Source organism: Colletotrichum godetiae, assembly GCF_030913485.1.
Source record: "Colletotrichum godetiae strain CBS 193.32 chromosome Unknown BDP55scaffold_16, whole genome shotgun sequence".
NCBI lineage: Eukaryota > Fungi > Ascomycota > Sordariomycetes > Glomerellales > Glomerellaceae > Colletotrichum > Colletotrichum godetiae.
In genome coordinates this window covers 604,670-616,971 of record NW_026851264.1, presented here as the reverse complement: position 1 = coordinate 616,971, position 12,302 = coordinate 604,670, and the positions used below count along the sequence as shown (strand labels likewise).

The 12,302-nt window shown below is 52.1% G+C and overlaps 3 protein-coding genes across 3 annotated transcripts; 1 reads left to right on the top strand and 2 right to left on the bottom strand.

The window, feature by feature from the left end:
* Positions 1-222: 222 nt before the first annotated feature.
* BDP55DRAFT_703462 (uncharacterized protein) lies at positions 223-1,720 on the top strand (the record flags this gene model as incomplete). Its single annotated transcript, XM_060577962.1, has 3 exons — positions 223-852; positions 908-1,133; positions 1,203-1,720. Exons 1-3 carry the CDS (start codon positions 529-531, stop codon positions 1,718-1,720), a joined length of 1,068 nt encoding a protein of 355 aa, XP_060430874.1. The 5' UTR covers positions 223-528.
* A 175-nt stretch (positions 1,721-1,895) lies between these two features.
* On the bottom strand, positions 1,896-3,953 carry BDP55DRAFT_102103 (uncharacterized protein). The gene is made up of 7 exons (XM_060565305.1): positions 3,634-3,953; positions 3,446-3,578; positions 3,124-3,395; positions 2,629-3,060; positions 2,465-2,571; positions 2,314-2,413; positions 1,896-2,247 (listed from the first exon to the last, which is right to left on the bottom strand). The coding sequence occupies exons 2-7, from the start codon at positions 3,520-3,522 to the stop codon at positions 2,072-2,074; spliced, it is 1,164 nt and encodes a 387-aa protein (XP_060430873.1). The 5' UTR covers positions 3,523-3,578; positions 3,634-3,953; the 3' UTR covers positions 1,896-2,071.
* A 4,428-nt stretch (positions 3,954-8,381) lies between these two features.
* BDP55DRAFT_549807 (GMC oxidoreductase) lies at positions 8,382-10,313 on the bottom strand (the record flags this gene model as incomplete). The annotated part of the gene is made up of 1 exon (XM_060568963.1): positions 8,382-10,313. The coding sequence occupies one exon, from the start codon at positions 10,311-10,313 to the stop codon at positions 8,382-8,384; it is 1,932 nt and encodes a 643-aa protein (XP_060430872.1).
* Positions 10,314-12,302: the final 1,989 nt, after the last annotated feature.

Sequence of the window (12,302 nt, the reverse complement as noted above, 5' to 3'; positions counted from 1 at the left end):
AAGCAAAACAAGAGCGAAACCCCAAAAGATACTCCACTGACTCGGCCTCTGCCCCGGACCCACTTCCCCGCGGTCGGGATCGCCACGGAGGCCGCGTGAATCTTACTATGTTTGTCATGAAGGGCAAGACTTTCCGTCGTCTGACAGCTTCTCAGACGAATTGGTGATCGTGATTGGTCTGTTCAGCCAACCTTTCTCGATGTCGTCTGCAACAGCTTCAGCCTCTAGCCATGGCATCTTGCACTATCAGTTTCCCGAATGCCGCAGAACACCGGCAGACAGGAAATTCCAACCGTGTTCAGTGTCATCGTGAGTACGTCTTCTTGGGACAATGACTTTAGAAGCTCCATATTCGTGCATACCAGTGTCTTGTTCGCACATATAAGACGAGGAGCTCGTGCCTAGTCAACAGATCCCCTCAGCACGCCAATCTTCTCTCTTCATCTTTCTCGTTGAAATACATCCTTGATACCCCTCGAGAGAAGCTTAAACACCCGTTGCAGAACTTGCACAAATCACATATACAAAATGGTCCAGAAACTCAGAATCGCTGCGTCTGGCCTCGGCCGTATGGGCAAGCGCCATGCCATCAACTTCTTGCACCGCACGCCCCGCGCGCAGCTTGTTGCTGCCTTTACCCCGGACGAGAACGAGCTTGTTTGGGCAAGACAGGAGCTGGAGCCTCACGGCGTCACCCTCTACACCGATTACGATGAGATGCTCACTCACGAGGGTCTCCAAGCCGTCGTCATCGCTACCGTTACCAAGGTCCATGCCGACCAGGCCATCAAGGCAATCAACAAGGACCTTCACGTCTTGTGCGAGAAGCCCATCTCTCTCGACCTCGCCAAGGTTAGTGATCTAACTCATCAATCTCTGCCCCATTTTCACTGCTAATGAATCGCAGTCTATGGAGGTTGTCACTGCTGCGCAGCACAAGCCTCATCTCAAGGTCATGTGCGGCTTCTCCCGCCGCTTCGACTCATCATACAGAGATGCGTTCGAAAAGATTGAGACGGGCTTGATCGGCAGACCTTCCGTTATCAGATCTCAAACATGTGACAAGCATGATCCTAGTGGCTTCTTTGTCAAGTATGCGGCCCTCAACGGCGGCTGTTTCGTTGACATGAGTGGTGAGTGTTCATCTGCTACTCCCGAGCATCGAAATGTGATTGGCCACCTATACTAACAGCCGAGCGTAGTCCATGACATTGACCTGTCACTATGGTTTTTTGGCGAGGACTCCCAGGTCAAGTCTGTGTCGGCATCCGGCATTACAGCTGTCTCCCCTGAACTCAAGGAGCACGGCGACTGCGACAATGCCGTCGGCATCGTTGAGTTCTGGGGCGGCAAGATTGCCTACTTCTACAACTCGCGTATGATGGCGCACGGACAAGAGGATACCACCGAGCTCATTGGCACTGGAGGCAAGCTCACCGTCAACGGCAACCCCCAAGCCAACTTCGTCAACTACTACGGTCCTCAGGGTATCACAAGAGAGGTCCCCGCGCACTACTACGGCCGATTCGAGTACGCTTTTGTCCAGGAGGCAAATGAGTTCACCGCTGCTGCGCTTGACAACACCAAGCTGCCGCTGAAGTTGACCAATGCCGTCAAGGCGGTGCAGATTGGCTCTTACCTGCAAGAGGCATTGGAGTCGGGCAAGAAGTTGTACTTTGACGAGATTGGACGTCGCCTTGACAAGCAGGCCAAGTTGTAGATGATTACGTCGGGAACAAATAGAATTTCCTCTCCTAGTTAATGAGAATCAAAAGCATGTCCTCACTTGCCGAACATGTCGTACCTTAGGTAGTCTGTACATGATAGTAATGTTACCTAGAAAGGGAGGGATACCCACAAGACATTGGGCTAATCAGTAACAAGTTGACTTCATTACTCGTCACATGTCTTGGAAGAAATGGTCGCAATTTACCTGCCAGAAAATAGACGTGCCCGGCAGGCAGAATGGACTGTGCCGAAACCTAACGATTGCACCAGACATGAGCTCAAAGCTTCTTCTCGGCAAAAGTTGCACTAGAGACGAGGGAGTACTGAATGACTCTTGATCATATCATTTTCGGGCCTCTGCAAAGAGATGACCAAAGGCACTATTGCAACTGTCTTGTGACCACTGTGAGTTCAGTTGCTCCTCCAGGTCCTTCGTCCGCCATCCAGTCCGCTGATGTATTTTTTCGAGCAAGTCCAAGCTTTCGCGTTGCTCTTTCGGGTCCGTAAGATACAGTCCGCCTGTGTTTGTAAATAAACTAGTCAGCCATGTATTCGCTTGAGCCAGGGTCCGACAGGGGCGCTTACAAGCTCTCAATGCATGAGCTGCCGTGAAACTGGCGTTGACTACTAACGGGTTGCTGATTGCGAGGCCTAAAAGTAGGCGGAAGTTGTCGAGAACTGCTTGCTGACTGGTGTCAGTATTATCGTACGAAGTTGCCAGAAGCCTGAAACACACCTCTGATTCCCTCCTCCGCCTGAATGTATCAAGACTCGGTTTGCTCAAGTATGGATTGAATATATGTAGAATCATGCGTGCAAGGCTGTAATGCTGGTATCCCACCACTGAAATTTGTTAACTTCATCAAAGGTACAAGACGATTCGTAACTGTTAATTCTTACCATGAGCAGGATGCGTCATCCATACTGTAGGAAACGCGGACCCGTTGGCAGTTGTATCATGCGGCGGGTCTACCCAGAGAGGGTCCGCGTGCCACGGATTAGAGACAAGCCAGTCTCCCAGCTCCTGATTAAGTTTGTTCCATCGATTGAGGTCTCTGACCATGGTGGGCTGAAAGGCGTACGCGCAAGCTTGTGCGCATAGAAAGACGGCGCGGTTGGCGAGGCACTCAGGGTCCGATACGACAAACGAGCTTGAACCTTTGTAGCTGTCCAGGTTAATGCTTAGGGGTTGAGACTTGACCAGGGCGACCCAATAGTCCTGGCGCAACACAATCCAGCTTGCTGCCTCCCCAAGTCCACCTTTGCTTGCTAGGCTGAACATGGAGTTGAGCAGCTTGGAGCTGCCTGATAAGTGAACGCCAAAGTCGGTATCTGGATAAAGAGAGTCAATTATTAAGTATAGTCGCACCTAACAGGAAGGGCAATAGGTCTCACCAGTCATCTCTTCGTATTGTCTCAATATCACAATCGCGGCAAGGACTTCTTCGTTGAGGGCTTCTGTAGAGCTGCCTAGTATCGGAATCAAGATCTGCAAGGCATGGCTGTAGTATGTCGAAGGTTTGGAATCTTCGGTTCCCTTGATACAACAAAGACTTCGAGATGCCAGTGCTATAATCGCGTATGCCAGCAGAGGTGAATTGCAAGCTCTTTTGGGCACTTCTGTTCCGAAATGTCGACGTTTGTCGCATATGTCTACCTGTAGTAATCTGAACATTAGCCTTTTATCACTGTATTGGAATCTTCTCAGGGAACTTGCCCATGTAGAGAGATCATGAATATAGTGCATGAATAGCCTCGCCTTCTCTCTGTCTTCGAAAGGTCTGCCGATTCCATGTTGACTCAACGACGGGGCAATTGAGATGGATCGGATAGAGTCATCTTGACTTTCTCTGTATCACCGGTATCAACAAGGGCTCTGAAGTTGCGGACACGTGTTGAACTTACCCTATGTCTTCATCGAGGCCTCTTTGGCCAGCACGCCTCGCAACGCTGATGTCTAAGAGCGACGGCAGAGGACTCGTCCATATCTCGCCGGGCGTATCATGCTCAGACATCCCTCAACATAACCGCGATACTGTCTCGAGGGCAGGATGAAGTCGTCTCCAATCGAGATGGACCGATTTCATCCAGCTGTACCTACTCAGACGGGCGTCCGGACCGGGGTTTGCAGCGATTGGCCCTTGATAGTTACATGTACAGAATAGAGTTGTAAAGTTCGCGGAGGAAAATGATTGCGGAGTTTGGCGGATTACATTTCCTTTTTCGGGTTAGGATGTGGCGGTGCGGAAGGGGAAAGATTTGCCCTCTTTTACTTTTACGTTGCCAACTTCTAAAAGGAGCTACCCGTGGGCCGAGGGCCCAATAATCACCCCGCTTTTCATAGAGCCGACACGGAGTGGTCCGCGTCCTCGACCGTCACTTCAAGAGTTCAGCCTCCTCATTTTCAAGCTAGCAATTTCACCAAAGTTCAAGATCCCGTAAATCTCAAACGCTATTATGTTATTTGTTATTTTAAAGAACATCCAATGAGATTGGTCTTTAGAAACCTTTCTTTAATTGCCGACGGCTAAAGCGTTTATCGGTTGAGTCAGTTTTGTCACGACTTAAGCTTATTCTAGACCCAAGGCATAGGTACCGGTATCAACGTACAGATACGGATCCATGCACTAGGTGGCTGTCATCTCATTGCGCTCAGACTTCGGTGAGCACGTGAAACTCCATTATGCAGCTTTGACTTCTGAATCGCTACAAGAATGCCTAATGTACCCTCTCTTAAGTTGTTCCTGGGCCCTAAGTTGGCGAATTGGCTACCCATTTGAAAGTGATTTACGACTCCAACTATGGCGTGCATCGATCTCTTCTAAGAAACACCTTCCCGATGTCAAGAACGCAAAGTCAAGACGCGTGTAACGACGAGGAATGTGATTCCTACGGGAAAGGTCAATATTGGCAGTACTTAGAATCGGTGAAATTTAGAACCTAAGAATGCATACACGAGACACGTTTGGCAACATGGTGTATTCGGATATACCTCCCGCGGCTTATACTGCATTAATAAGTTTAACATTTTGGTGAAGGACATCTTGGGATCATAGCTATCGCACCTCAGGTGGCCTGTATCGAGGTAGTGGCACGAGCGTCTGGGACAAGGGTCCCATCGGGACGGTCTGTACAAGTCTAGAAGAACTTGAATCGAAGTAGCAGCAAGGCATTGCTAAGACGGTAGAGCCACGGAGCGCCATGGAGATGGCCACGGAGTGGGACTTCATATCCCAAGGCTGGGGCCTGACAAACTTAGCAACGAACAATGAGCCAACTCCAATGAGCGGCAGGCCATCGGCAACTGGACCGATCTATGATCCACACACGGTTTGACGCGTCGTAAATAGTAGGGTGCACCACATGGCGCCGGTGCGATGCCAAGGTTCATACCACGCTTGCCAAGCCAGCTTTGAGATGAGTCCAGACTGTAGCCGAAGCGCTGAAATGTTTAGAGTTGACCGGCCGGGACGTCGGCCGGAAAGTCATTACCCGGCGTTAAGGGACGTGGCTGGCGAAGAACGCGTACGGACTTATGTGTCTTCGGAAGCAACCCCTGCATACATGTACGGATGGTTACAAACTCAGTAGATTTTCCAGCCGTAAGAAGTTCGATTGAGATGCGTGTAGAGCCTTTCGTGTCTTTTCCAGAGTTGCAAAGGTAGATACTGTCCTGGCGGGTTCCCATACGTTGATAAGCTACACATGTAGCTGATATGAAGTCGTTCAGTAAGGTACCTCCAAAACAACAATAGGAACTGGGATTCAGATGCCGGCTCGAAAATTTCGAGGCTGGCCTACAGGGGCCAGTCCCAGTCGCCAAATCACAGTTGTCATGAGACCATCAGCATGAGTTTTCCCAATGAGCAGGGAAGGCTGAAGAGTCCGGACTGGCTTTGGAGATAACACGCTACGGCGCGCCCTACATGGTTTCAGCGGAGCTGGTCATTTGGAAATGTCACACTACGACGCCCTACATGGTTTCAGCGGAAGTGAGTTGAGCTGAACACAAAGACACGGCCCCTCACTAGGGCACACGAGGTCGGTGCCAGTTCCACGGGGTTGATGACTGGAACTAGAGTAGCACTCCCCAGGATCGTATGCGATTCGACTTATGACTCGATGAACCGCTGGAATAGCGCGTCTATGGAAGAGAATGAAAGCCTTAGCGGCCGTTGCGGTGATATCAAAAAGACAGTCAACTGGTCAGGCAGCCTGGCTTGGTGACTCGTGGATGAGATCTCAGAGGCCTTCCTGGCCATAGACACAAGTACTGTATTACCGCTCCCCAGTGGACCACCCAAGACCGAACCAATCACGACAGGGCTTAATGGGAAAAATTGACGATGGGGTCTTTGCGAATGGTCCATAGGATATCCTCGTCGAAGGCCGAACTCAACACGGAAAGGACATATTCTCGCACCCGTTGATGGATACATATGACTCACTCAGAATGTGGCCAGTTGAGCGACTTGTATGAAGGAATAAATAAACTGAAGAATCATGTTTCGTATTCGGAAAATCGCAAGCATCTTGTGTAGCCTCGCAGTCTAGTAAGACGAAGTACTTGAAGGCTCTAAAGCCACCGTAGTTCAATCCGAGGCCCATGAGAAAAGTGAGGGGGCAAGGGCGGGATTCGACAGCCAAAGGCCGTCCGTCCATCCCTTCAGGTAGGTACACTATTTCAGAACGCCAGGTTCTCAACACCGAAACGAAAGACTCGAGACACGGATTGAATAGGCATTTTTCCGCGAAGATCGTGCCGCCGCAATACGTGTGTATCGCAGCTGCTGTGGCATGTGTTTTCATTTTCCCTTGAAGCGATGATGGCATCTTTGAATGTGAAGAGCAGCGTGGCTTGCCCCGGGATGAGGTGCTTTAGATGACTAACAGGCGAAGAATGCCCTCCTAGACCCCTTGCAATTACGTGCTTCGTTGCCCATATCCGGGCCGCTTGTAATTTGGGCTATTGCCATTGAAGAACGTGATGAGATCCGTCTACTCGTAGCTGGCCGACTGGGGTGTACTGCCGCATTCTTCCGGTGAAAGCCAAATTGAAAAAAGCCCATTGATTCGGATGAAGATCTGGTCATTTTCGCCATTGCTGGACCCTGATTTAAGATTTGGCGCTGGCTGTAAAGAGCTCCTCCATGGGCTCCTACCACGCGGGGTAGGGGCACGACGGTCAAGTCGCGATGCCATCCCCATCATCACAAAATCGCCATGGCGGCCCTTGGCCGGTTCCGCTAGCTTCTTTGATCCTTCGTATCAAGCGAGATTCCAGAAAACGCCTTCACATACAGCGCAGTCAAAAGTTGAGCCATTTTTACTTGATCTCTCGGTTTAATCCTCAGTGGGCGAGGGGCTTTGGCGATGTTGCGATGCACCCGGATGCGAACAGTTCTGGGGGGTTCTTACCCAAGAACGTGCTAACTCTCCTCGCGTCCCTGGACCCCAAGAGATTGGACTTTTTCGTAGAGTGACTAAGCGAAGTTCTGTCGATATGCTGAGTTGTATTCTCCGCTCTATGTGTGAATTCTTCGTCTCTGCAGCTTTTCAGGTGACAATGAACATACATCGCCATCCACGCATGTAGCTGAGCACGCGTTTCTGAAACGTTGTCTCCCAACACGACACAATGACATATGACAGGCTATCATAGCCATTGTAGCTGATGTATCAAATACAATGAGCTCTATGCTGCACATGATTAGTTTCAAATCATTTGTCCAAAAGCGAACATTCCACTCTGGAACGCGATCAACTTGACCTTCATCGGCAGCCGAAGGCGAGATGCCAACGTTTTTGACCAGATAGACACTGTACACCCTTAGTCGGCCAATCGAAGACCCTCCTTCCATCAGCAGAGCTGGATTTCTAGATGAAGGCACTGCCTACAGGCCAGGGTATTACTACAACCGAGCAAGCTGAAGCTCGAGGATTGTTAGCCTTCAGGCTTTAGTCCCATTTATAGCCTCGGAGACGGTGCCGTCATGCCAGAGCACATTAGGGTCGAGTACAGACTCGACACGGCTTGCTGAACACAAGGGAGATGTGTTTCCTGCTCCCTAAAGAATCGATAGCATGGTCTCAATACAATTATTCACTGCTTCATGAAGCCATCGACGGGCTTCCCTCTCACCCCCTCATAGCCCATTGAGCATCAAGTGAACGATGTCAGCACCTTGACCGTCCATTGTTCCTCGAATTCTTACGTCTATGGACCTTGCAAATGGCAGATGTGAGGGAGATAGAGGCGGAATATTATATACTGCATCACTACCCCGTCTAGTTCTGTGCTGATGCCATCTAACCCTCGAAGAGGTAGGATTTTGCGTCTTGGATTTCTTGTCAGTGCCCCCTCCGAGTGACATCTCGGTGGTTGCGGGAAGGGTTGACGCAAGAACAAGTTGGCGTGATGGTTACCTGGCTGTATCAAGACCTCGGGTCGCCTAGAGAGACATGAATTATTGGGCTTCTCTTTACAGACCATGGTCATGAGGAATAATCAAATTTGCGCCGTAACATTCTGCATCTTATAACATGTGAACAGAGACATTACTCATATTATACGCATTACTACTACCTTGTACATAAAATCCACACAGATATCAACAAAAAGCCTCCAACATTCACTTCATAACCATCATCATCTACTCATTCTGGCTCAGAATCACATCGGCAGCCTTCTCGCCCACCATATACGTAGACACAGCAGTAAATGTGCCAGGAATCCTCGGATACACCGAAGCATCAACAACTCTCAACCCAGCAACCCCGCGCACCCTGAAGCTCGAATCCAACACGGCCATCGGATCGTTATCAGCGCCGATAGGACACGTCGACGAAGCGTGGTGACCCCACGCGGTATCCTTGATATATTGCTTCACAGCCGCGTCGCCCTGGACGCCCGCACCAGGCAACTCCTCCCTGATGGGGACCAACTGGCGCTTGAATGCGTCGCGGGTGAGCTTCACGGTCTCTGTCATAGCCTGCAAGTCCGCATCAAAGTTACCGGAGCCTGTGTCAAAGTAGTTGTAGAGGATATCCGGCACGTCGAGCGGATCAGACGTGCGCAGCGTCACCGAGCCGGCGGTATTGCGCGGGTGCGACTTGAGAATCGCCCAGCTGAACCAGTCGTGCTCGATGGTCGCGTTGACGCTGTAGCCAGGGAAGTAGCCCCTGAAGTTGACGGGTCCGCCAAACGCAAAGACATCCCACTCGTTGCGCTCGGAGACGGTGCTCTTGTAGAACATTGTCGCGGCGAAGCCCGAGGACTCGTAGATGCCGCGGTCACCTAGGATAGGTGTGTTCCAGCGCGCGAGGCACGGGTCGGACTGCCCGTTGAAGCCAAAGGTGCACCCGTTGAGCGCGCTAAAGTCGGCGGGCGTGCGGCCCTGGACAGTGATTTCATAGTGGTCTTGGAGGTTCGTGCCGACGCCGGGAAGGTCCTTGACGACGGGGATGTTGAACTTCCGCAGCTCGGCGGCCGGGCCGATGCCACTGAGCTTGAGGATCTGCGGGGAGTTGTAGGCGCCGCCGGCGATGATGACTTCGCGGGAGGCGGTTGCAGTGCCGCGGGTGCCGGCGCCGGCATTGCGGGAGCGAGGGCTTGCGCGGTAGAGGTACTTTCCGTCGAGGAACTCTACGCCCGTCGCTTTGGGCGGGGAAGAGTTGTCGAAGAGGACTTTGGTTACGTGGCAGCTGGTGCGGACGTCGAGTGGGTACCGCTTCGCGCCGGTGATGGTCTTTGCGTCGCGGACGGCGACGATGAACTCGCGGGAGCCGACGCGATGGGCGTCGTTGGAAGAGATTGGAATCTGGTAGAAGCCTGGCGTCGTGTCGCGACTGGCAGCTACGTTGTTGCCATCGCCGGCGAGTAGGGTGGCGATGTTGAATACCAAGTTTGTCTCGTTTCCGAGGGCGAATGCGCCTCCGGTGACAAGGCTCAAGAGTTGAGGGTCGAGAAGGGCGAGGTTGAGAGGAGCTGTCTCGGTGCTGTACCAGCCATTGTATCCATGTCCTGGGACGCCGGGGAGGAGGTAGCGGTTATTTTCCATGCGGATGAAGTAGTTTCGCATGTTGTCTGCAGACCAGGACGAGTCGCCGGTGAGGCTGGCAATGTAGTCAAAGTCGGAGCGGTGAGGGTAGACGGCGATGAGTGCATTGTGGGCGGTGCAGCCTCCGAGGGTGCCGGATCGAGGATACAGCGTGCCCTTCATCTTGGAGCCGGACGGCGGGTTGAGTCCGGTATACTCGCCGCCGCCGGGTGTCTCATATGTGGTCTTGTAGTCACGGGCTTGTCTTGCCTCATCGGCATAGTGGCGGACGAAGAAGTCCCATGCCATGGCATCGTCTTCGGTAGACTTCGCCTGGTAGGCCGGGACGGTATAGTTCTCGTTGGCTCCCTGATCGTCGCCGGCCTCGATGAGGAGAGTTTTGCGGCCAGCGAGGGCGAGACGGGCGGCCAAGACTCCGCCGCCGGCGCCGGAGCCGACGACGATGAACTCATATCCAGTCAGGTCGACGGCCGCGACTAGACTTGTTGAAGCGGCCAGGAGACCGAAGAGATTTGTTAACCTCATGGCGATGCCTGGTATGAGATGTGACCTGGCTTGAGTTGAGTGTCGAGTTAGACATGGGAAATGTGAAAGGCCATAAGAAGTCGGGGGTAATACACACCTTGAGAGGTTCGTCGACGCCGAGGGATCCGTGATTGCTTGCAGATCTGGATACCCAGCCCACGAGAGATCGCCAGCTCTTATAAGCCATGATCGACGGAAAACAAATAAGCGCACATGGCGATGATCTCTTTCGGATGGCAGCTGGTGTACAGTTCATCTCCAGGGATTCGGCATGACGAAGAATGCCAACCTGATCCATGTCCGCGCCTCTGCGCTTAGAATTAGTCCATAGCCCGGACACTGTTCCGGGCCTTCTCAGCGCGGGGTCGCTGGCTCGGCCCGCCAAGACATTGCTGGCGCCTCCCTTTCCTGCTTGATCTAGTCAAGCTTTTGAGTTGTGTTTAGAAGAGGCAAAGAACAGTGACGACATTGTAGATATTTGCGAGTTCCAACCCATATCAAGGGGCTTCGAGGAGCGGTGAAGCTTTATCAAGGGATACGAGAACCCCAACTATCGGACCAGGCACGGAGGGTGGAAGGATATTGTAGGTCTTCTCTCCTGAGTCGAAGGAACTAGTGAGAGAAGAAAGCTAAAGGGTAAAACTGCAAAGGTGGATAGATCTGGAAGAAGAATATCGGATCGAGAACTCGTGGATGCTGTGTTACTTCGGGGCTGCGCTCGTGTCCAGAAACACAGATCATCTGATGCGGGAATAGCAGTCCCTCAATCGGGCCATTCCCTGCACAGTCCTCATCTCCACTTTCGAATCCCTGTCGTCCGAATGCTCTCAGCCCGTTGAGAACGATTCGAGGTTGTTATCTTTCCCCCTTGGACTGGAGGCGAATTACAGTTCACTAGACTGCGCGGGATGTCCCTTCGCCGGACAGGGTATCCCATGCGTTAGACGCCAACAACTCAACGACATCGAGCCTCCGAGGACGACTAAGACATGCGGAACGGGCTTCACTTCTCGAAGGTGGCTGCGATGACGATCATCGTCGCATACTGCAGTGCTCTAGCAATCTGCCGAGACTATCAGCATACCTCTTTCAGTGATGGCGGTTCGCTAGCCTGGTCTTAGTGCTTGCCTCACCCTCTTCCGCGAGCGCTGCAATGCAACGCTGAATCTTGACTTGGAGGGTCTTCCCCGCACTGAGTTCACTGCAGTCTATCATCTCCAGTCTGCAATGCGGCCTTGATTGATCTCGTCCGTGAATGTGGTCCTCCGTCTAGACGGATTGTTCGGGTTCTCATGCAAGACTGAGACTGCAATGTGATGAGTTACGCACGAAGTGATGGAAGCTGCCGAGGTACGGTCTGAGACTAACAGGGCGACTGCTGAAGAGCCAATATGACGGGGTTGGCGCAGGACAAGTTCTTCAGCCGGCGGGAGGCTTTAGCGGCTCGATTTCCGCAAGTCAATTCCGCTATGATTTGGTGCGAGCTGTCGTCCTGTGTATGCCGTCGAGCAGCGACTATTATCGAGAGTATCTCAACCGGCCCTTTTCTATCGCATCTGGTGTCAATGCCCATTAGCGATTCTATCAAAGCGTACGCTTTTCGAGGAGAGAAGCATGCCCAGTTTGAAGTTTGAAGATGTAGTCGTCGCAATCCTCAATTGATGGATAAAACCAGCCTCGTTCCAGCGATTGGCCTGTTTTCCCTGCTCCCTGAACTCTGCTTCTTCCTAGCTATTGCTCCCTTTCAAGCCTATCGGTGTCCACCATGGAATAGTCCGAGACCTCCTGGGCAAGAAGTGACAACGAAGAAAGGAGCAGTCGCCAGAACCGGATTGGTACCCATCTTGCTGTTCACGTGCGAATGCAGCACTGAATCGCTCGTCAAAAGATCGACAGCCCAGGCTTGCTCGTCGACGTGGTAGAGGTCGGATAAGATCGACCAGCTCCCAATCCCAACCACGTTGTCGCGGTCTCGCACTGACTTTCCAG